At 45.7% G+C, this 25693-nt stretch overlaps 1 protein-coding gene across 1 annotated transcript in view; it reads left to right on the forward strand.

Annotated features, from left to right (window-relative positions):
- Positions 1-25693, forward strand: part of LOC119946744 (guanine nucleotide-binding protein subunit alpha-11-like) — an 84827-nt gene that overhangs the window by 31605 nt on the left and 27529 nt on the right. The window contains exons 4-5 of the mRNA XM_038768180.1: positions 18507-18635; positions 24406-24535. Of these exons, the coding sequence (XP_038624108.1) occupies positions 18507-18635; positions 24406-24535 (259 nt within the window). The remainder of the gene's footprint in view (positions 1-18506; positions 18636-24405; positions 24536-25693) is intronic.

Raw genomic sequence — 25693 nt, forward strand, 5'->3', positions numbered from 1 at the left:
CTTATCTCTGTCCAGCAACATTATTTATCCATCTTTATTGACTCTCATTCCCACTGATCTCCCTAGTTGTGTCAAATGTTAAAGTTTCTGTCCTCAAACCACTGATCCCCCAGTTTTTCCTACCCCTTGCCCTTAATGACCTGGCCATGTACTTTATTGAGACAGTTGTAACCATTCATTCATTCAGTCAGTCAGTCAGTTAGTCAGTCATATTTATTGAGCACTTAGTGTGTACAGATCGCTTTACTAAGTGCTTGGGAGAGTATCACAAAACAATAAGCAGTCACATTCCCTGTCCATAGTGAGCTTACAGTCTAGGGTTGCAGACAAAGACATGACAAATAAATAAAACTACAGATGTGTAAGTGCTGCTCCTTGTTTTGTTTTGCTTTGTTTTGTTGTCTGTCTCCTCCTTCTGTGAGCCTGCTGTTCGGTAGGGACCATCTCTATATGTTGCCGAATTGTACTTCCCAAGTGCTTAGTGCAGTGCTCTGCATCCAGTAAGCGCTCAATAAATACAATTGAATGAATGACATGCTGTGGGGCTGGGAGAGGGGAAGAGTAAAGAGAATAAGTTAGGGTGACCCAGAAGGGAGTGGAAGTTGAGGAAAGGTGGGGCTTAGTCTGGGAAGGCCTCTTGGAGGAGATATGCCTTCAATAAGGCTTTGAAGTGGGGGAGAGTAATTGTCAGATTTGAGGGTGTTCCAGGCCAGAGACTGCATCTCTGCAAATCTTCCCAGCTCTTCTCCAGCCTCTCCCTCCACCTGCCCCTTCTTCAGTCTATCCTTGCAGTACTTCAAGAGGAGATCTCCCACAACCTCTCAAAATCGAACCAATCCACCTGTGCCTCTGACTCCTTTCCTTTGCAACAAAACACTTGCCTCCTTCCATCTTCCCTCCTTGACTGCCATCTTCAATAGTTAGCTCTCTGATGGCTTCCTCCCCATTGTTTTCAAACATGTGCATGTCTCCTATTCTAAAAAAATCCTCCCTTGAGCCACTGGATCCCACAAGTTACTGCCTGATCTCCTTCCTACCATTCCACTTGATACTCCGTGAGTGAGTTGTCTTCTTCCACAATCTCCACTTCCTCTCCTCCAATTCTCTCCTTGACCCCTTCCAATCTGGCTTTCATCTCCTTCACTCCACAGAATGAGCCCTCTCATAGGTCACCAGTGATCTTCTTTCCAAATCTAACAGCCTTTACTCCATCCTGATCCTCATCGACCTCTCAGCTGTCTTTCACACTGTTGACCACCCCTTCCCCTGGAAACATTATCCAGCCTTGGCTTCACTGACATTATTCTTTCCTGGCTCTCCTCCTATCTCTTTGGCCATTTCTTCTCAATCTCTTTCGCTAGCTCCTCCTTTGCCTCCCACATCCTGACTGTAGCCCCTCAAGGCTCAGCTCTTGATCCCCTTCTATTCTCCATCTACATCCATTTCCTCGGAGAACTCATTCACTCCCACTTCAACTACTATTTTTAGGTAGATGATTCTCAAATCTGCGTCTCCAGTCCTGATCTCTCTCCTCTGCAATCTCGTATTTCGTCCTTCATTCAGGAGATCTTTACTTGGTTCCCCTTAGGCACTTTGAACTTTACGTGTCCAAAACAGACTTAAACCTAAGGAAACCCTGCTCTTCCCCTCACTTTCCCATCACAGTAGACAGCACCACCACTCTCCCAGTTTCACAAGCACTGGCGTAAATACAAGATAATCAGATGGTACACAGCCCCTGGCCCACATCAGACTGCGCCCCCTTATTCCTCTCCTCCTCCCCATCCCTCCCGTCCTACCTCCTTCCCTTCCCCACAGCACCTGTATATATGTTTGTACAGATTTATTATTCTATTTATTTTACTTGTACATATCTACTACTCTATTTTGTTAATGATGTGCATTTAACTTTAATTCTGTTTGTTCTGATGACTTGACACCTGTCCAAATGTTTTGTTTTGTTGTCTGTCTCCCCCTTCTAGACTGTGAGCCCATTGTTGGTTAGGGACCGTCTGTATATGTTGCCAACTTGTACTTCCCAAGTGCTCTGCACACAGTAAGCCCTCAGTAAATATGACTGACTGAATGAATTAACAAGCCCAAATTCTATTTATTCAAACTTCACGTCATTTAAATATACCCTTTTCTCTCCATTCATCTGCGACCACATTAATAGGTACTTGTCCTCTCCAGCCTTGTTACTGCATCAGCCTCCTTGCTGACCTCCCTGTTTCCTGTTTATTCCCACTCCAGTCCATACTTTACTCTGCCGCCAAGATCATTTTCTACAAAATAATGATAATAATAATGGCATTTATTAAGTGTTTACTATGTGCAAAGCACTGTTCTAAGCACTGGGGAGGTTACAAGGTGATCAGGTTGTCCCATAGGGGGCTCACAGTCTTAATCCCCATTTTACAGATGAGGTAACTTAGGCCCAGAGAAGTTAAGTGACTTAATCAAAGTCACGCAGCTGACAATTGGCAAAGCTGGGATTTGAATCCATGAGCTCTGACTCCAAAGCCCGTTCTCTTTCCACTGAGCCACGCTGCTACAAAACCTTCCAGTCCATGTTTCCCCAGTCCTCAAAAACATCCAGTATTGCCCATCCACCTCTGCAGCCAGCCGTTACTCCTTACCATCTGATTTAAAACACTCAATCATCTTGCCCTGCCCACTTACCTCTCTGATTTCCTACAACAACCCAGCTCACACACTTTACTCCTCTACTGCTGACCTTCTCAGTGCAGACCTATTCAGTCTCATATATTTCCTTATTGCCTTCACATCCACATCCTGCCTCTGTCTTGGAATGCCATAGCTTTTTATATGCAATAGATAATCATTCTCCCCACCTTCAGGGCCTTATTAAAAATACATCTCCTCCAAGAGGCCTTCACCAACAATGCTGTTATTTCCCCTGCTCCCATTCCCTTCTGTATCACCCTTGCACTGGGATTTGCACTCCTTATTCACTGACCCAAATCACTGTCATATACATCCATAATTTATGTATTGTATTACTGTCTGTCTCCCCATCTAGACTCCAAGCTTCTTGAGGGGAGGGAATGTGTTTACCAGCTGTGTTGTATTGTATTCTCCCAAGCACTTAGTACAGTGCTTTGCACAAAGTAAGTGCTCGTATATATAATTGATTGGTTAATTCCTCCCTCCTTCCTCTCCCCCTCGCCCCCCCCACCCCCCATCTTACCTCCTTCCCTTCCTCACAGCACCTGTATATATGTATATATGTTTGTACATATTTATTACTCTATTTATTTATTTATTTATTTTGCTTGTACGTATCTATTCTATTTATTTTATTTTGTTAGTATGTTTGGTTTTGTTCTCTGTCTCCCCCTTCTAGACTGTGAGCCCACTGTTGGGTAGGGACTGTCTCTATATGTTGCCAACTTGTACTTCCCAAGCGCTTAGTACAGTGCTCTGCACACAGTAAGCGCTCAATAAATACGATTGATTGATTGATTAATTGATTTACTGATTGAGAATGTCATTGAAGCTAAGTTTAAATAATATTTCCAGGAGATTGTCAACAATGTAATAGGTGAGAAAACAAGGGCAATTGGATTTGGCAAGAAGGAGGTCTTTGGTGACTTTAGAGAGAGCAGTTTCTGAGGAGCAGAATGGGTAGAAGCTAGATTGTAGGGCATTAAGAAGAAAATAGGAGAGAAAGTGGAAGCACCAAGTATAAACAACTTGCTTCAGGAGTTTGGAATGGAATGATAAGAGGAAGATTGGGCAATAACTGGAAGGTGCTGTAGGGTCATAGAAGGGATTTTCTTAGGGTAGATGGCAGAGTTTTGAAAATGGTGGAGAAAGAATCATTAGAAAGTGATGAAGATGGGGGTTGTAATTAGCCAAGCACTGATGATGTATCAATAATGATTCTGCCAACCCCAGTGAAACCCTTCCCACAGTAAAATTGGGAAGACAGAGCTAAACATATGTCCAGATTCTGTTACCTAGACAGCTTTGAAAAGATATCCCTCTGGTCAGAAATGACTCTGTTGAGAGCGAGACTGTATCAATCTTGAGCAATGCAATTGTTTAAACATAGCATCCTAAGCATTGCAACTATGCTCACTAAAACACAACTAGACTAGGTAGAACATGTGAAAAGAATGAAGAACAGCAAGCAGGTGGCCTAGTGGAAAAAACACAGGCCTGGGAATTACAGGACTGGGTTCTAATCCTGGCTGTGCCACTTACCTGCAGTGTGACCTTGGTGAAGTCACTTCACTTCTGTGCTTCAGTTCCTTTGCAAAATGGGTATTCAATACCTGTTCTCCCTCCTGCTTAGATTATGAGCCCCATGTGAGCCTTGATTATCTTATGTCTACCCCAGCACTTAGTAAACTGCTTGACACATAGTAAATACCTAACAAATATTTAAGAGAGACAGAGACAGAGAGAGAGAGAGAGAGATTGACAGAGAGAGATCCATCCAAACAGCTATTGAATAACGACCCAAAATTGGGAAACCAAAAACATACAGGGAAAAGAAAATGTGTTAAGGACACAGACAAACAAAGCTTCAAAGCAGTGCTACAGGCACATCACCACCATCATTATCATCATCATTGATGGTATTTATTGACCACTTACTCTGTGCAGAACACTGCACAAGCTCTTGGGAGAATTCCGTATAACAAAGTAAGTAGACACTTTCTCTGCCCACAAAAAGCTTACAGTCTAGAGTGAGAGAGACATTAATATGTTCCAAACCCTATCCTCTCCCTGACTTTCCCATCACTTTGGAGGGTGCTGCCATCCTTCCTGTCTCACAAGCCTGCAACTGTAGTGTCATTCTTGACTCCACTCTCTCATTCACTCCACATGTCCAGTCCAGCACCAAAATCTGCCAGTGTCACCTTCACAACATCGCCAAGATCTGCCCTTTCCTCCCCATCCAAACCACCGCCACGTTAGTACAGTCACTCATTCTATCTTGACTGGATTACTGCATCAGCATGCTTTCTGGTCTCCCAACCTCCTGACTCTCTCCACTTCAGTCTGTACTTCACTCTGCTGCCCGGATTATCTGTTTTCAGAAACATTCTGGGCCTGTCACCCCCTTCAAAAATCTCCAGGGTTTGCCTGTCAACTTCATGTCAAGGAAAAACTCCTCATATTGACTTCAAAGCTCTCCATCACCTTGCCCCTTCATACCTCACCTCCCTTCTCTCCTTCTACATCCCAGTCCGCACCCTCCGCTCCACTGGTGCTAACTTTCTTTCTGTGCCATCAATCAATTGTATTTATTGAGCGCTTACTGTGTGCAGCGCACTGTAGTAAGCGCTTGGGAAGTACAAGTTGGCAACATATAGAGACAGTCCCTACCCAACAGTGGGTTCACAGTCTAAAAGGGGGAGACAGAGAACAGAACCAAACATAGTAACAAAATAAAATAAATAGAATAGATATGTACAGGTAAAGTAAATGAATAAATAAATAGAGTGATAAATATGTACAAACATATATACATATATACAGGTGCTGTGGAGAAGGGAAGGAGGTAAGATGGGGGGATGGAGAGGGGGACGAGGGGGAGAGGAAAGAAGGGGCTCAGTCTGGGAAGGCCTCCTGGAGGAGGTGAGTTCTCAGTAGGGCCTTGAAGGGAGGAAGAGAGCTAGCTTGGCGGATGGGCAGAGGGAGGGCATTCCAGGCCCGGGGGATGACGTGGGCTGGGGGTCGATGGCGGGACAGGCGAGAACGAGGTACGGTGAGGAGTTTAGCGGCAGAGGAGCGGAGGGTGCGGGGTGGGCTGTAGAAGGAGAGAAGGGAGGTGAGGTAGGAGGGGGCAAGGTGATGGAGAGCCTTGAAGCCCAGGGTGAGGAGTTTCTGCCTGATGCGCAGATTGATTGGTAGCCATTGGAGGTTTTTGAGGAGGGAAGTAACATGCCCAGAGCGTTTCTGGACAAAGACAATCCGGGCAGCAGCATGAAGTATGGATTGAAGTGGGGAGAGACACGAGGATGGGAGATCAGTGAGAAGGCTGGTGCCGTAGTCCAGACGGGATAGGATGAGAGCTTGAACGAGAAGGGTAGTGATTTGGATGGAGAGGAAAGGGCGGATCTTGGCAATGTTGTGGAGCTGAGTCCGGCAGGTTTTGGTGACGGCTTGGATGTGAAGGGTGAATGAGAGAGCGGAGTCGAGGATGACACCAAGGTTGCGGGCTTGTGAGACGGGAAGGGTGGTAGTACCATCAACAGAGATGGGAAAGTCAGGGAGAGGGCAGGGTTTGGGAGGGAAGACAAGGAGTTCAGTCTTGGACATGTTGAGCTTTAGGTGGCGGGCAGACATCCAGATGGAGATGTCCTGAAGACAGGAGGAAATGCGAGCCTGGAGGGAGGGGGAGAGAGCAGGGGCAGAGATGTAGATCTGGGTGTCATCAGCGTAGAGGTGATAGTTGAAGCCGTGGGAGCGAATGAGGTCACCAAGGGAGTGCGTGTAGATCGAGAACAGAAGGGGAGCAAGCACTGAACCTTGGGGAACCCCACAGTAAGGGGATGGGAGGGGGAGGAGGAGCCTGCAAAAGAGGCTGAGAATGAATGACCGGAGAGATGAGGAGAACCAGGAGAGGACGGAGTCTGTGAAGCCAAGATCAGGTAGTGTGTTGAGGAGAAGGGGATGGTCCACAGTGTCGAAAGCAGCTGAGAGGTCGAGGAGGATTAGGACAGAGTACGAGCCGTTGGATTTGGCAAGCAGGAGGTCATTGGTGACCTTTGAGAGGGCAGTTTCCGTGGAATGTAGGGGACGGAAGCCAGACTGGAGGGGGTCGAGGAGAGAGTTGGTGTTGAGGAATTCGAGGCAGCATGTGTAGACAACTCGTTCAAGGAGTTTGGAAAGGAATGGTAGGAGGGATATGGGGCGATAACTAGAAGGTGAGGTGGGGTCAAGAGGGTTTTTCTAGGATGGGAGAAACATGGGCATGTTTGAAGGCAGAGGGGAAGGAACCAGTGGAGAGTGAGCGGTTGAAGATGGAAGTTAAGGAGGGGAGAAGGGATGGAGCGAGAGATTTCATGAGATGAGTGGGAATGGGGTCAGAAGCACAGGTGGCCGGAGTAGCACTTGAGAGGAGGGAGGAGAGCTCCTCTGAGGATACTGCTGGGAAGGATGGGAGAGTAGCAGAGTGTTGAGAGCCAGGGGGTTGGAGAAGGTGGGGGAGTGACATTGGGGAGATCGGACCTGATGGATTTAATTTTGTTAATGAAGTAGGAGGCCAGATCGTTGGGGGTGAGGGAAGGAGGAGGGGGAGGAACCGGGGGCCTGAGAAGGGAGTTGAATGTACGGAAGAGCTGGCAGGGGTGATGGGCATGGATGTCAATAAGGGAGGAGAAATAGTTTTGTCTGGCAGAGGAGAGGGCTGAGTTAAGGCAGGAAAGGATGAACTTGAAGTGAACGAGGTTGGCATGGTGCTTAGACTTTCGCCAGCAGCGTTCGGCAGCTCAAGTCATAAGAGCGAAGGAGGCGGACAGTGGCAGTGATCCAGGGCTGTGGGTTCATGGTACGAGAGCGGCGAAGGGAAAGGGGATCGAGTGAGTCTAGCTGAGTAGAAAGGGTAGAGTTGAGAGCAGTAATCTGATCATCAAGACTGGGTAGAGAGGAAAGGGCGGCGAGGTGGGGTGTGAGGCGCTCAGGAAGATGGATGGGGCAAGAGAGCGGAGATCTCTGTGGGGGAGCAGCAAGCCTTCTCTCTGAATTATATTGTCAAGAGGTAAGGTTGTGTTAAGATCATATATGTTGCCAACTTGTACTTCCCAAGCGCTTAGTACAGTGCTGTGCACACAGTAAGCACTCAATAAATACGATTGATGATGATGAGTAATATGGATTTACAGGGGAAAGGAGTGTGAGTGAGGAGGCAGGTGAGAAGATTATGTTCAGAGAGAGGGATTTCAGAGTTGGTGAGGGTGGACAGAGTGCAGCGATAGGAGATGATGAGGTCGAGGGTGTGACCAAGTTGGTGAGTGGGTGTGGTGGGGTGGAGCAAGAGGTTGGCAGCATCAAGGAGAGATAGAAGGCGGGCCGCAGAGGAGTCATCAGGGATATCCATGTGGATGTTGAAGTCTTCAAGGATCAGAGTGGGCATGGAGAAGGAGAGGGAAGGTGAGGAACCTGTACCATCGACGACTCCTGACCCATGTCCTACTTCTGGCTTGGAATGCCCTCTGCTTCTCACCCCCTAAGAGTCAGAGTCCTTCAGAAATAAGTTCTGAATCTCCTTCTGTTCTCCATCTACATTCACTCCCTTGGAAAATTCATTCGCTTCCATGCCTTCAACTACTATCTCTATGTGGATGATTCCCCAATCTGCATTTCCAGCATTGTTGACACCTCAAACTAAGCATGTCACAACTGAGCTCTTCCTCTTCCCTCCCAAATCGTCTCCCCATGCCTTTTCCATTGCTGAAGATAATAACTCTGTTCTCCTTATCTCACAAACCCTTCACCTTGGCATCATTGTTCTCTACTAATCTCTGTCATTCCATTCCCATATTCAATTTATCACTAAATTCTGGCAGTTCTAACTTCACAACATTGTTAAAATATTACCTTCCCTCTCTATCCAAACTGCTACCTCCCTACATTTCTTTATATTCTATTTAGATTTGTGACATTGGGGAATTAGATATTTACTCTACCTGAAACCCATAGCATGAATGTATATGCCATGTAAATTATATAGTTCAAATGATTTATTTATGTGAATTTCTGTCTCTCACTCTGGAATGTAAGATCATTATGGGCAGGGAATGTAACTGGCAATTCTTGCATAATACTCTGTCAAATGCTGCTACAGTGCTCTGCACATTGTAAGTTCTCAGTAAATGTCATTGATTGTTTGAACTGATTATTCCCACATTTGGAGCTTCAGCCTTGATCTCTCTCCATTACATCTGCCTTAAGGACATCTCTACTTGGATGCCCTACCAACATCTCACACTTATATAAACAGAACTACTCATATTCCCACCCAAACCCTGCCCTCCCCCTGACTTTCCTATTACTGTTCGACAGCACCATCATCCTCCCTGTCTCACAAGCCTATAACCTTGGTGTTATCCTTGACTTATTTCTCCCATTGAGCCCACATATTCAATCTGTCACCAAATCCTGTCAGTTCAGTGTTCAAAACATCACTGAAATCTGCTCTTTCCTTGTCATCCAAACTGCTACCACATTAATCCAAGCAATAATCATATCCTGCCTTGTTTAATGCATCAACTTCCTTGCTGACCTCCCTGACTCTAGTGTCTCCCCACCCCATACTTCACTGTGCTGCTTAGATCATTTTTTCTACAAAGTCAGTCAATCTATGTGTCCCCACTCCTTAGGAACCTCCAGTGGGTGTCTATCCACCTTCACATCAAACAGAAATTCCTCACCATTAGCTTTGAAGCACTTAATCACCTTAGCTACCATACTTCCCTTATGTCCTTCTACAACCCAGCCTACATACTTTTCTCTTCTAATGCCAACTGCCCACTCTACATCAGTCTCATCTATTTCACCGTGGAACCCTTACCCACATCCACCTCTGGCTTGGAATGCCTTCCCACTTCATATCTGAAAGATTCATTCATTCATTTAATCGTATTTATTTAGTGCTTACTGTGTGCAGAGTACTGTACTAAGCTCTTAGCACTGTACTAAGTGTCTACAGATGATCTCTCTCCCAACCTTCAGAGCTTTATTAAAGGCATATCTCCTCCATTCACTCATTCATTCACTCATTCATTCACTCATTCATTCATTCATTCATTTGTATTTATTGAGCGCTTACTGTGTGCAGAGCACTGTACTAAGTGCTTGAGCAGTACAAATCGGCAACTACAGAGATGGTCCCTACCCAACAACGGGCTTACGGTCTAGTAGGGGGAGACAGACAACAAAAGAAAACATGTAGACAGGTGTCAAAATCGTCAGAACAAATAGAATTAAAGCTAAATGCACATCATTAACAAAATAAATAGAATAGTAAATCTGTACAAGTAAAATAAATAGAGTAATAAATCTGTACAAATATATATAGAAGTGCTGTGGGGAGGGGAAGGAGGTAGGGCAGGGGGTAGGGCTGGGGGGATGGAGAGGAGGGGAAGAAAAAGGGGGCTTAGTGTGGGAAGGCCTCCTGAGAAGGCCTCTCAGTAGGGCTTTGAAGGGAGGAAGAGACCTAGCTTGGCATAAGTGTGGAGGGACGGCATCCAAACCGTCACCAAAACCTGCCGGTCTCAGCTTCGCAACATTGCCAAGATCTGCCCTTTCCTCTCCATCCATACCGCTACCCTGCTCGTTCAAGCTCTCATCCTATCCCGTCTGGACTACTGCATCAGCCTTCTCTCTGATCGCCCAACCTCGTGTCTCTCCCTACTTCAATCCATACTTCATGCTGCTGCCCAGATTGTCTTTGTCCAGAAACGCTCTGGGCATGTTACTCCCCTCCTCAAAAATCTCCAGTGGCTACCAGTCAATCTGCGCATCAGGCAGAAACTCCTCACCCTGGGCTTCAAGGCTGTCCATCCCCTCGCCCCCTCCTACCTCACCTCCCTTCTCTCCTTCTACAGCCCACCCCGCACCCTCCGCTCCTCTGCCGCTAAACTCCTCACCGTACCTCGTTCTCGCCTGTCCCGCCATCTACCCCCGGCCCACGTCCTCCCCCAGGCCTGGAATGCCCTCCCTCTGCCCATCCGCCAAGCTAGCTCTCTTCCTCCCTTCAAGGCCCTACTGAGAGCTCACCTCCTCCAGGAGGCCTTCCCAGACTGAGCCCCTTCCTTCCTCTCCCCCTTGCCCCCCCTCCATCCCCCCATCTTACCTCCTTCCCTTCCCCACAGCAACTGTATATATGTATATATGTTTGTACATATTTATTACTCTATTTATTTATTTATTTATTTTACTTGTACATATCTATTCTATTTTTTTTTTTTGTTAGTATGTTTGGTTTTGTGCTCTGTCTCCCCCTTTTAGACTGTGAGCCCACTGTTGGGTAGGGACTGTCTCTATATGTTGCCAACTTGTACTTCCCAAGCGCTTAGTACAGTGCTCTGCACAACGTAGGCGCTCAATAAGTACGATTGATTGATTGATTGATTGATTGATGGATTCCAGGCCAGGGGAAGGATGTGGGCCGAGGGTCGACGGTGGGACAGGCGAGAATGAAGTACAATGAGGAGGTTAGCAGCAGAGGAGTGGAGGGTGTAGTCTGGGCTGTAGAAGGAGAGAATGGAGGTGACGTGGTAGGGGGCAAGGTGATGGAGAGCCTTGAAGCCGAGAGTGAGAAGTTTTTGCTTGATTCATAGGTTGACAGGCAGCTACTGGAGATTTTTGAGGAGGGGACTAACATGCCCAGAGCATTGCAAGAGGCCTTCCCTGTCTAAGCCCTCATTTACTCTTTTCCCACTTCCTCCTGCTTGGAAATGTGCCCATTTTCCAATCCCTCCTTAAGCACCACAGTACTTATGTACCTATCCGTGACTTTTTTATTGATATTAATGTATGTTGTACCCTCTGGATGTAAGCTCATTGTAAGCAAGGAACATTTCTACCAATTCTGTTATAGCATACTCTAACAGCTATTGCAGTGCTCTGTGCATGGTACGTGCTCAATAAATATGATTGAATGAATTAATATAGTTGATTGATTGATTAACATGTCCAAAACAGAATTTCTCATCTTCCCACCCAAACCCTGTCCTCCCATTGAGTTTCCCATCACTAGACAGCACCATCATCCTCTGTGTCTCACAAGCCCAAAACATTGGCATTATCCTTGGCTCATCTCTCTCATTTAACTCTCACATTTAGTCTGTCACCAAATCTGGTCAGTTCTACCTTCACAAGATTGCTGAAATCCTCCCCGTTTCCTCTCTATCCAAACTACACAACCACATTAATCCAAGCACTTGTACTCTCCAGCCATGGTAATTTCATCAGCCTCACTGACCTTCTAGCCTCCTGCTTATCCAGTCTCCAATCCACTGTACTGCCTGGATCATTTATCTAAAAATCATTCAGTCCCTGTTTCTCACTCTAGAACTCTCAGTGTTTACCCAACCTCTTCGGCATTTAACAAAATCTCTTTTCCATTACTTCAGAGACCTCAATCACCTTGCCCCTTCCTTGCGGATTTTCTACGGCAACCCACCACATTCAGTTCACTCCTCTAACATTCATTCATTCATTCAGTCATATTTATTGAGTGCTTACTGTGTGCAGAGCACTGAACTAAGTGCTGGGGAGAGTTCGATATAACAAGAAACAGACAATTTCCTGCCCACAGTGGGGAGACTGGGATAGATGGGTGGGCGGACGGACAGAAAGACGGATAACTAACATTGACACGCTCACTGGGCCTTAATTTTGTCTATGTCACTGTCAAATCTTTACCTCCATCCAGCTCTGGCCTGGCGCTCCCTCCCTGTTCATAACCGACATCCATCACTCTCCCCACCCTCAAAGCCTTCTAAAAATCACATCTCCTCCAAGGAGACTTCCCTGGCTAAGCTCTCATTTTCCTTACATTGTCGCCCTTCTGAGTTGCCCCTGCACTTGGATTTTTACCTTTTATTTACCTCCACTGCCCCAGTACACTTATGTACATATCCATACTTTGTTTTAATGTCTGCCTCCCCTGCTAGACTGTAAACTTGATGTGAACAGAGAATGTCTATCAGTTTTGTTGTAGTACACACTTTCAAACTGTGTACACACTAATGCTCATAAAAACCCTTCCTGTTTTCAATTACAAAAGATGAGGGATAGTCCGAAGCAACTATTCATTCATTCATTCATTCATTCAGTCGTATTTATTGAGCGCTTACTGTGTGCTGAGCACTGTACTAAGCGCTTGGAAAGTACAAGTTGGCAACATATAGAGACATTCCCTAACCAGCAGTGGGATCACGGTCTAGAAGGGGGAGACAGACAATAAAGCAAAACATGTGGTCAGGTGTCAAGTCATCAGAATGAATAGAGGTAAAGCTAGATGGACATCATTGACAAAATAAATAGATTAGTAAATATGTACAAGGAAAATAAATAGAGTAACAAATATGTACAAACATATATACAGGTGCTGTGGGGACGGGAAGGAGGTAGGGTGGGGGGATGGGGAGGGGGAGAGGAAAAAGGGGGCTCAGTCTGGGAAGGCCTCCTGGAGGAGGTGAGCTCTCAGTAGGGCTTTGAAGGGAGGAAGAGAACTAACTTGGCAGATGTGGAGAGGTAGGGCATTCCAGGCCAGGGGGAGGACATGGGCTGGGGGTTGATAGCGGGACAGGCAAGAACGAGGCACAGTGAGGAGGTTAGCGGCAGAGGAGGGGAGGGTGTGGGCTGGGCTGTAAAAGGAGAGAAGGGAGGTGAGGTAGGAGGGGGCGAGGGGATGGACAGCCTGGAAGCCCAGGGTGAGGAGTTTCTGCCTGATGCGTAGGTTGATTGGTAGCCACTGGAGATTTATGAGGAGGGGAGTAACATGCCCAGAGCATTTCTGCACAAGATGATCCGGGCAGCAGCGGGAGAGACAGGAGGATGGGAGATCAGAGAGGAGGCTGATGCAGTAATCCATTCGGGTTAGGATGAGAGACTGAACCAGCAGGGTAGCGGTTTGGATGGAGAGAAAAGGGCGGATCTTGGTGATGTTGTGGAGGTGAGATCGGCAGGTTTTTGTGACAGATTGGATGTGAGGGGTGAACGAGAGAGCAGAGTCGAAGATGACACCAAGGTTGCAGACTTGTGAGACGGGAATCAATCAATCAATCAATCAGTCGTATTTATTGAGCGCTTACTGTGTGCAGAGCACTGTACTAAGTGCTTGGGAAGTACAAGTTGGCAACATATAGAGACAGTCTCTACCCAACAGTGGGCTCACAGTCTAGAAGGGGGAGACAGAACAAAACCAAACATACTAACAAAATAAAATAAATAGAATAGATATGTACAAGTAAAATAAATAAATAAATAGAGTAATAAATGTGTACAAACATATATACATATATACAGATGCTGTGGGGAAGGGAGGGAGGTAAGATGTGGGGGATGGAGAGGGGGACGAAGGGGAGAGGAAGGAAGGGGTTCAGTCTGGGAAGGCCTCCTGGAGGAGGTGAGCTCTCAGTAGGGCCTTGAAGGGAGGAGGAGAGCTAGCTTGGCGGATGGGCAGAGGGAGGGCATTCTAGGCTCGGGGGATGACGTGGGCCGGGGGCCGATGGCGGGACAAGAGAACAAGGCACGGTGAGGAGATTAGCAGCAGAGGAGCGGAGGGTGCAGGGTGGACTGTAAAAGGAGAGAAGGGAGGTGAGGTAGGAGGGGGCGAGGTGATGGACAGCCTTGAAGCCCAGGGTGAGGAGTGTCTGCCTGATGCGCTGATTGATTGGTAGCCACTGGAGATTTTTGAGGAGGGGAGTAACATGCCCAGAGCATTTCTGGACAAAGACAATCCGGGCAGCAGCATGAAGTATGGATTGAAGTGGGGAGAGACACGAGGATGGGAGATGAGAGAGAAGGCTGATGCAGTATTCCAGACGGGATAGGATGAGAGCTTGAACGAGCAGGGTAGCGGTATGGATGGAGAGGAAAGGGTGGATCTTGGCAATGTTGCGGAGCTGAGACCGGCAGATTTTGGTGACGGCTTGGATGTGAGGGGTGAATGAGAGAGCGGAGTCGAGGATGACACCAAAGTTGTGGGCTTGTGAGACGGGAAGGATTGTAGTGCTGTCTACAGTGCCTGGAAAGTCAGGGAGAGGACAGGATTTGGGAGGGAAGATAAGGAGTTCAGTTTTGGACATATTGAGTTTTAGATGGCAGGCAGACATCCAGATGGAGATATCTTGAAGGCAGGAGGAGACATGAGCCTGGAGGGAGGGAGAGAGAGCAGGGGCAGAGATGTAGATTTGGGTGTCATCAGCATAGAGATGAAAGTTGAAGCCATGGGAGCAAATGAGTTCACCAAGGGAGTGAGTGTAGATTGAGAACAGAAGGGGACCAAGAACTGACCCTTGAGGAACCCCTACAGTAAGGGGATGGGAGGAGGAGGAGGAGCCCACAAAGGAGACTGAGAATGAATAGCAGGAGAGATAAGAGGAGAACCAGGAGAGGATGGAGTCTGTGAAGCCAAGGTTGGATAGCGTGTTGAGGAGAAGGGCTTGGTCCACAGTGTCGAAGGCAGCTGAGAGGTCGGGGAGCATTAGGATAGAGTCGGAGCCATTGGATTTGGCAAGAAGGAGGTCATTGGTGACTTTTGAGAGGGCAGTTTCAGTGGAGTTTAGGGGATGGAAGCCAGATTGGAGGGGATTGAGGAGAGAGTTGGTGTTGAGGAATTTGAGGCAGCTAGTGTAGACAACTCGTTCTAGGAGTTTGGAAAGGAAGGGTAGCAGTGAGATAGGGAAATAACTAGAAGGTGAGGTGGGGTCAAGAGAGGGTTTTTTTAGGATGGGGGACATTTGGGCATGTTGGAAGGCCGAGGAGAAGGAACCAGGGCAGAGTGAGTGGTTGAAGATGGGAGGAGGGAAGGAGCAAGAGTTTTCATAAGATGAGGGAATGGTGAAGCACAGGTGGGTGGAGTAGCACTTGAGAAGAGGGAGGAGATCTCATCTGAAGATACTGCTGGGAAGGATGGGAGAGTAGCAGAGAGGGTTGAAAGCTGGGGGAGATGGGGAAGGAGGAGGGGTGAATTTTGTGAGCTCAGACCTAATGGCAGTTAGAACCCATGTCCTCTGACTCCTAAGCGTGTGTTCTTGCCACAGTGCCATGTGTTTATTGTTACAGTGTACTCTCCCGAGTGCTTAGTACAGTTCTCTGCACACAGCAAGCTCTCAATAAATACGATTGAATGAATGGATGACTGATAGGGCTTACCCTGCTTCCTGCCCTTCTGCTTGGATCCGAATTGTATTTACTATTATTTACTACTATTTACATATTAACTATTCTATTTATTTTATTTTGTTAATATGTTTTGTTTTGTTGTCTGTCTCCACCTTCTAGACTGTGAGCCCACTGTTGGGTAGGGACCGTCTCTGTATGTTGCCAACTTGGGCTTCCCAAGTGCTTAGTACAGTGCTCTGCACACAGTAAGCGCTCAATAAATACGGTTGAATGAATGTATGAAAGTAGGAGGGCAGATCTTTGGGTGTGAGGGATGGAGGAGGAAGAGGAATTAAGGGCTTGAGAAGGGAGTTAAGTGTACGGAACAGCTGATGGGGATGTTGGGCATGGGTGTCAATAAGGGAGGAGAAGTAGTTTTGCCTGGCAGAGGAGAGGGCAGGGTTAAGGCAGGGAAGGGTAAACTTAAAGTGAACAAAGTTGGCTTGGTGTTTAGACTTCTGCCAGCAGTGTTCAGCAGCTCGAGCACAGGAGCGAAGGAGGTGGTCAATGGGACTGATCCAAGTCTGTGGATTAGTGGTACGAGAGTGGCGAAGGGAATGGGGAGCGAGCGAGTTGAGTTAATTAGAGAGGGTGGAGTTGAGAGCAGTAAACATCAGGACACTGCTAGGGTAACATATCTTCCAGACTGTGAACCTGTTGTTGGGTAGAAACCATCTCTGTTTGTTGCTGATTTGTACTTCTGAAGTGCTTAGGTACAGTGCTCTGCACACAGTAAGTGCTCAATAAATATGGTTAAATGAATGAATAATGCCATTATATTGTCAGGTTTTTCCAGTTCTGGTAACAAAGTAGGAGGCAGCTCCATCTTAGGACTGAGAGCTGCCCTTAGCTCCATGTTTGGGAGCAGCAACAGCAATGCTAAATAGCTTATATGAGCAACTTTCCTTAGTCTTAGGGAATACCTGACCATTCACTGAATCATGGGAGAACACCAAAATTGCAAGACTTTGGGAATGGGATAAGGATCAGGACCTTTGCAAAGTGCTGGGAGACCCAAGCCATTGTTTCTCCTTTCAGTACAGCACAACCCCACTTTGATTGCATTGCCGTCCTTCTGCCTAACATTTTGTAAACTTTTCTTCAGTTTAGAAAATGTTAGGCAGAAGGACAGCAATGCAATCAAAGTGAATTGAAGAAAAGTTCTCTCTCTCTCTCTTAATAATAATGATTAATAATAATTATTATGTTATTTGTTAAGTGCTTACTATGTGCCAAGCACTGTTCTAAGTGCTGGGGTTGATACAAGATGATCAGATGAGCCCAAGTGGGGTTTATAGTCTTAATCTCAGGTTTCCAGATGAGGTCACTGAGGCACAGAGACGTTAAGTAGCTTGCCCAAGGTCATGCAGCAGACAAGTTGTGGAGCCAGGATTAGAACCTACATCCTCTGACTTCCAAGCCTGGGCTCTTTCCACTAAGCAACATTGCTTTCATTCACTATGCTTTGGGAAATCCCCCAGATAGTTCAGCTTACTTTGACCTTCACCCAGAATCCTGTTTGACTGAGATGATGGGGCTCTGCGCAAGGCCACCCGCTTTACCAATAGTGTATCTTCCCAGCCCTTGTTCCCTTTAAATTGGACATATAGCCCATGCTTGAAAGGAACAACTGCCGCCTCTCTCCCAGAACTGTATAGAACTACCTACCAGTGGCCTGACAACCCTCCTACTCTCTAAATCCCAGCCTTTCTGAACCAGGCAAATTAGTCCTACTCTACCCACCATTGCATATGCCCTAGCACCCCCATTTACTTCCCATTGCATATCCCCTCTAACACAATAAACACCCTACCTGGTTGCTAACAGCTTTCAGGAGCCTGATCTGATGAGGGGGGAGCCAAAAATTGCTTTGGGATGGGTAAATTGGACTTTAGATAGGTAAATAATCAAACGTCTCAGAGGCATCCTTTAACTTTCTTCTTTTGGGAGATAGCATCGAAAATATAAAAGCAAGAAGAACGTAACAGAGAGCTTTTGGAGAATTGAAAACTAGTAAGTAGCAGCATGGTATAGTGGATAGTGCACTGGCCTGGGAATCAGAAGGTCTTAAGGCTTTATTGCTTCTCTGCTGTGTGACTTTGGGCAAATTGTTTCACTTCCCTTTGCTTCAATTACCTTATCTGTAAAATGTAAAATGGGGATTGTTACTGTGAGCCCCATGTGAGACAGGGACTGTGTCCAATCCAATTTACTTGAATGCAACCCAATGCTTAGTACACTGTCTGGCACATGGTAAACACTTAACAAATTGCACAGTAACAATTGTTATTATCTGTGCCTTTATCAGAAGTGGCAGCAGCAGAAACTTAAGTATTTCAGCTCCAGGGCTACTTTGCCCTCTGTCATTGGCATTACCATATTGGCAAGGCCTATTTTGATGGCCATCTGTGGAGGATCAGGAAATGTTCAAGCCACCCTGCAATATGCCACCCTAATGTTACTGCTTACTTCACCTACTATCTGAAATCAGACTTGTTCAGTGGCATCTTCTTCAAACACAAAGGAAAACTTCCTATAAATGTGGTAGTATCCCCTCGGTCTTTATTCCTCTTCGCACTTATAATTTGTTTTGAGATTCAATGGTGTAATTATATCTACTTGCCTTCTAGCTACCTTATGGATGTAGATCGTATTGCTACCCCAGGATACTTACCCACTCAACAAGATGTGCTTCGAGTTCGAGTCCCCACGACTGGAATCATAGAGTACCCTTTTGACCTGGAGAATATCATTTTTAGGTACTGAAACTAATTAATATGATAGTGGTGATTGTGATGGTGGTGATGTTGAAGACAAGTGGGCAACAATTATAGTGGCTGTCTATTGGTGAAGATCTCAGTATTAGAGAGCCTGTGTAGCAGAATTGATTTTAATACAGGTTTGGCAGTTTACACTCTTTTCTCCTTGTCTGGTTGTTCTTTTTGAGCTAATAAGAGCAACTGAAGGAAGAGTCAGGATTTAACATGTTATGAATAATTATAACTAATAATAATTGTGGTATCTTGTTAAGCAGATACTATATGCCAGGGAGTGTACTAAGCTCCTGGGTGGAGAATACGAGAAAATCAAGTTGGATTCAGTCCATGTCCCATATCGGGTTCCCAGTCGTAATCCCTGTTTTACAGATGAAATAACGGAGGCACAAAGAAGTGAAGTGACTTGCCCAAGGTTACACAGCAGACAAATGGTGGAGGCAGGATTAGAACCCATGACCTTCTTATTCCCAGGCCCAGGCTCTACCCACTAGCCCATGCTGCTTCTCTGTTGAAGTGAATGCAATAATTTTCAAGTTAAAATTATAGTTAACTTGACTACAGCAGAAGTGAAGTTATGCTGTAATGCCATACTATTGTTAATATAAAATTATGTTACCTTGCAACAAAATTTTCAACTCCCTTTCAGAATTTTCAGTGTTTCAGAAAACTGAACCCTAAAGTGGCATAGCTGCAGCTGATATTAGTATCAATCCGTGAATGGTATTTGTTGAGCATTTACTGTTTGCAGAGTACTGTACTAAGCACTTGGGATAGATAGAGTTGGTAGACAAACAGCTTACTAGTATTAAGTGATCTTAAAATCTGTTAATACCCTTCTGGTGATTTCACTCCCTAACCTGATGTTTCGGAGTGGATCAGCTCAAGTTGAACTGAAACTACACCTAAAGATTAAAAATAAGCCACTTAGCTGAGGGGTAGGAGTGAAAGTGAAGCAGCATTACCTAGTGGAAAGAGCACAGGCCTGGGAGTCCTAGGACCTGTGTTCTAATCCTGACTCTGTCACTTTGCTGTGCGACCTTGGGCAAGTCACTTTTACTTCTCTCTGCCTCAGTTACCTCATCTGTAAAATGGGGATTAAGACTGTGAGCCTTGTGGGGGATGTGGACTGTTCTCAACCTGATTATCCTATGTCTAGTCCAGCACTTCAAACAGTGCCTAGCACATAGGAAGAGCTTAACAAATACCAGTGAAAAAATAAAATAAAAAGTGAGCGGCACCATTTTCTTCCAGGAGGAAAATTGCCCTCCTCATTTTGACAGCTCAGCACCACAGTGTTGCCAGAGAAACATTTGAATAGAAATTAGGATAGATTGCTGCTCCAAGGTACCTATTCACTCTCCCCCATTTAAACTCTTTTACCAATTTTATAATCTTGGCAAGGCTGAGATATGGGTCTGTAAACTGAAAAGATACAGAAAGAAAGAGAGGTTAACAGTAGTATCAGTAATGATTGGGCCTGCAGCAGTTATTGCACATAGTTCAAATAACATATATATTTGCATATAACAAATAGTTATGCTATTTGTTAAGCAATTATTATATGTCAGGTACTGTTCTAAGCACTGGAGTAGGTACAAGATAGTTTGGACACAGTCCCTGTCCTATAGGGCTCACAGTCTTAATCCCCATTTTGCAGATGAGTGAACTGAGGCCCAGAGATGTTAAATGACTTGCCCAAAGTCACGCAGCAGACGAGTGGCAGAGCTAGGATTAGAACCCCTGACCTTCTGACTCCTCGGCCCGTACTCTAGCCACTGGGCCATGCTGCTTCTCTAATAGTTGCTGTTATGATTAAAGTCCCAACAGAAAGCAATTCTAATCCTGAGTGGAGTAAGAGTGGGTGGAGTAAGTGGCTCCACCACTTGTCTTTTATGTGACCTTGGGCAAGCCACTTAACTTCACTGTGCCTCAATTACCTCATCTGTAAAGTGGGGAATTAAGACTGTGAGGCCCCCATGGGACAACCTGATGGCCTTGTATCTACCCCAGAGCTTAGAACAGTGCTTGGCACATAGTAAGTGCTTAACAAATATCATAATTATTATTATTTTTACACGGATAAGCTTGTTTGGGCTGCAGAGAAGTGAGAAGGTAGGGAGAGACAGGAAAATGGGTGAGAATAGTGTTGAGGGAAGTCAAGGAAATTTGTATTACAGTATAAACTTCACCTGTAAAACTCTGGAAAATGGAACTTGCAATACAAGTATTTGTGATACAAGCACACTTTTGAGGAACATAATCTCCTAACATATCTTGGGGTACATCCACATTTAGGTAAACTGTAGACTAAGAAATGTGGCTTAATGATCTCGTTCAGTTGGAAAATATAAGTGAGTTCAAAAGTGCTTTGGTCAGATTTATAGATGAGTGCTCTGGAAGCACAGGGATCAGGTACTTGCATTTGTCCCCTCTCTTCAGACCATCTCTTTTAAACTGTTTTGTCTCTGGGCCCCCATTTTGTTCCAGTGAACAAGGGTTACTCTCGTAGGATACCAAAGGGTGGAGCATAAAAGGCCATTAGGCCTGAACTCCATATTGTCTAGCCAAGCCACCATATTTACTTGGGGTGGGCACATCACATATCCTCCCCTTTTTGTATCTTGTCCAGATATCTGCCTTACTAAGCAGCTAGGCATGTCAGGGTCTCAAGCACGATGAAGCTGTTCCTTCCTTAGGAAGGTCATGGGTCTTGCCCACCAGAGCAGATAATGAGGACAATTAGGCAGAGCTGAGCAGTTACCCTGAGTAATTTACTTCTGCCTCTCTTAGACATGTATCATGCATGTATCATGCTTTACCACCACAGAGTAAACTTGGATGCTGTACCCCCCATATATGAAGAAACTCTATTTTGTTTGGAGTTGAGCAGGTCTTGACTAGAAGAGGAAACTACCTGCCACTGCTCCCTACTAACAGTAGTAGAGATAAACTGGTCACTGACATACCCACTTGAAGAGTCTGTGAAGTTTTCTCTGACAGGAGTCTGTAACAGAGTGCTAGAAGAAAGCTTCGTGGGAAGAGTATAGAAGATATTTAACTGTGAGAGTGAACTAAGCATCTAAATTTTCTGTTGCCATTGTCACAGATGGAATATTGCGCTGCAGAAACCATTACTTTCATTTTTTACTTTCATTTTTTACTTTCATCCATCAGGTCCGACTTCCCCAAAGTCTCTTCCCCCCTTTCTCCAGCCCCCCGGCTCTCAACACTCTCTGCTACTCTCCCATCCTTCCCAGCGGTATCCTCAGAGGAACTCTCCTCCCTCCTCTCAAGTGCTACTCCGGCCACCTGTGCTTCTGACCCCATTCCCTCTCATCTTATGAAATCTCTCGCTCCATCCCTTCTCCCCTCCTTAACTTCCATCTTCAACCACACACTCTCCACTGGTTCCTTCCCCTCTGCCTTCAAACATGCCCATATCTCTCCCATCCTAAAAAAAACCCCTTGACCCCACCTCACCTTCTAGTTATCGTCCCATATCCCTCCTACCATTCCTTTCCAAAATCCTTGAACGAGTTGTCTACACGCGCTGCCTAGAATTCCTCAACAACAACTCTCTCCTCGACCCCCTCCAGTCTGGCTTCCGTCCCCTTCATTCCACGGAAACTGCCCTCTCAAAGGTCACCGATGACCTCCTGCTTGCCAAGTCCAACGGCTCCTACTCTGTCCTAATCCTCCTCGACCTCTCAGCTGCCTTTGACACTGTGGACCACCCCCTTCTCCTCAACACGCTATCTGACCTTGGCTTCACAGACTCCGTCCTCTCCTGGTTCTCCTCTTATCTCTCCGGCCGTTCTTTCTCAGTCTCTTTTGCAGGCTCCTCCTCCCCCTCCTATCCTCTTACTGTGGGGGTTCCCCAAGGTTCAGTGCTTGGTCCCCTTCTGTTCTCAATCTACACTCACTCCCTTGGTGACCTCATTCGCTCCCACGGCTTCAACTATCATCTCTACGCTGATGACACCCAGATCTACATCTCCGCCCCTGCTCTCTCCCCCTCCCTCCAGGCTCACATTTCCTCCTGCCTTCAGGACATCTCCATCTGGATGTCTGCCCGCCACCTAAAGCTCAACATGTCAAAGACTGAGCTCCTTGTCTTCCCTCCGAAACCTTGTCCTCTCCCTGACTTTCCCATCTCTGTTGACGGCACTACCATCCTTCCCGTCTCACAAGCCCGCAACCTTGGTGTCATCCTCGACTCCGCTCTCTCATTCACCCCTCACATCCAAGCCGTCACCAAAACCTGCCGGTCTCAGCTCCGCAACGTTGCCAAGATCCGCCCTTCCCTCTCCATCCAAACCGCTACCCTGCTCATTCAAGCTCTCATCCTATCCCGTCTGGACTACTGCACCAGCCTTCTCTCTGATCTCCCATCCTCGTGTCTCTCTCCACTTCAATCCATACTTCATGCTGCTGCCCGGATTATCTTTGTCCAGAAACGCTCTGGGCATATTACTCCCCTCCTCAAAAACCTCCAAAGGCTACCATTCAATCTGTGCATCAGGCAGAAACTCCTCACCCTGGGCTTCAAGGCTGTCCATCACCTCGCCCCCTCCTACCTCACCTCCCTTCTCTCCTTCTACTGCCCAGTCCGCTCCCTCCGCTCCTCCACCGCTAATTTCCTCACTGTACCTCGTTCTCGCCTGTCCTGCCATCGACCCCCGGCCCACGTCATCCCCCGGGCCTGGAATGCCCTCCCTCTGCCCCTCCGCCAAGCTAGCTCTCTTCCTTCCTTCAAGGCCCTGCTGTTAGCTCACCTCCTCCAGGAGGCCTTCCCAGACTGAGCCCCTTCCTTCCTCTCCCCCTCGTCCCCCTCTCCATCCCCTCATCTTACCTCCTTCCCTTCACAGCACCTGTATATATGTATATATGGTTGCACATATTTATTACTCTATTTATTTATTTATTTATTTTACTTGTACATTTCTATCCTATTTATTTTATTTTGTTGGTATGTTTGGTTTTGTTCTCTGTCTCCCCCTTTTAGACTGTGAGCCCACTGTTGGGTAGGGACTGTCTCTATGTGTTGCCAATTTGTACTTTCCAAGCGCTTAGTACAGTGCTCTGCACATAGTAAGCGCTCAATAAATACGATTGATTGATTGATTGATTTTTGTGATCTAAAAGTTAAATTTCCCTAAGAAAACAGACCTACTCTAAATGAGGTAATTATTTCTTGTGGAAGACAAGTCTTGTGTATAGTGGTATCACAGGCAAACAAATTAGGCTGATTTGTCCTTGGTAGATAAAAAATGACTGTGGCGGCTACTTAGGATAGATACTGGTATGTTGCTACTGCTGTTTTATTAGGTCATGAATATGTAGTTATTTTGTACAAAAGCACTAAATACTTGGGCCCTGGAAAAGTCCATTCAGTATTTGGATATCTTCTCCTAATGGTTCATTTACATGATATAAAAGCTAGTGGGAGACCTGGTTGGGACCAATTTCTGGTTCATAAATAAGGAATCCTGCCTCTGCCACATCACTGCCAGAGAAAGAGAACTAAGTAAAATACAGAAAACAAGTAGTTAAGAGAAGTTTAGTTTTGGAACTTTTATTTCGATAGTCTGTGCCTGAAACGTTTACATACAATTCCCTACCCCTTGCTTCTCAAACCAGATTACTTAGTGTGAAATCAGCTCTGAGGACTTACACCAAGCCTCTTTTTTCTGATTCAAAAAATGAGGGGCTGAAGAAAATTTATAACGTGTTTATGGGTTTCTCTCCTTAGAATGGTGGATGTTGGCGGTCAGAGATCTGAGCGGAGAAAGTGGATCCACTGCTTTGAAAACGTGACCTCCATTATGTTTTTAGTAGCCCTTAGTGAATATGATCAAGTTTTAGTGGAGTCGGATAATGAGGTAAGCCTTTGAAATGAGAGAGAATGTCAAATCTAAAGAATTGAATGTTTTTTTCCTATGGATATTTGTTTATATAATATTCACAGTCAGCTATCGAACCTTTGGCCACATCAGTGAATTGATCAGCCAATCAGTGGTATTTGTTGAATGTGTACTGTACACAAAGGACTATGTACAATGTAGAGTTGGTGAACACGTTTCCTGCTGTGAAGATATTACAGCCTACTTGGGGAGACAGACTTAAATCTATATGTAATTATGATATCCAAAATTTATACATATACAAATTATGGATATATATGTAAGTGCTGTGGGGGTCAGGGCAGGGTGAATATCAAGTGCATATCAAGTGAATATCAAGGATACAGATCCAAGTGTGTAAGGGACACAGAAGGGAAAGGGAGTAGAAGAAATTGAAGAAGCCATCATGTAGGAGATATGATTTTAATGAAGCTTTGGTCTGGCATATTTAAGAGCGGGAGAGAATTCCAGATCATAGGGAGGTTGTAAGAAAGTGGTTGGCAGTAAGGTAGACAAGATCACAGCACAGTGAGCAAGCTGGGGCTAAGGGAGTGAAGTATGCAGGGTTGGTTAGGGACTGTCTCTATATGTTGCCGATTTGTACTTCCCAAGCACTTAGTACAGTGCTCTGCACACAGCAATTACTCAATAAATATGATTAAATGAATGAGTTGTAGTAGGAAGTCAGTAAGTTATGAAATAGGGGGCAAGCTGATTGTCTTATCACCTATAGTAAAGAAGCTTTGTTGCATGCTGAGAGTAGAATGGTATTCATTCATTGTCATATTTGTTGAGCCCTTACTGTGTGCAGAGCACTGTACTAAGCGCTTGGGAAGTACAGGTCAGCAACATATCGAGATGGTCCCTACCCTATAATGGGCTCACAGTCTAGAAAGGCAACTACTAGAGGGTTTAAAATAGGGTTTAAAAACAACTTTTTTTAGATAAATTATCTGGGCAGCAAAGTGAAGTATGGACTTAAGTGGGGAGAGACAGGAGGCTGGAAAGTTAGCAAGCAAGCAAAAGCATTAGTCAAGAGAGGATAGAATAAGTGCTTGGATCAGCAGAGGATAAGTTTGGATGGAGGGGAAAATGTGGATTTTAGCTATGTTGTGAAGGTTAAACTGACATGCTTTG

This window comes from Tachyglossus aculeatus, chromosome Y3 (assembly GCF_015852505.1).
Source record: "Tachyglossus aculeatus isolate mTacAcu1 chromosome Y3, mTacAcu1.pri, whole genome shotgun sequence".
In the NCBI taxonomy this organism is placed as follows: Eukaryota; Metazoa; Chordata; class Mammalia; order Monotremata; family Tachyglossidae; genus Tachyglossus; species Tachyglossus aculeatus.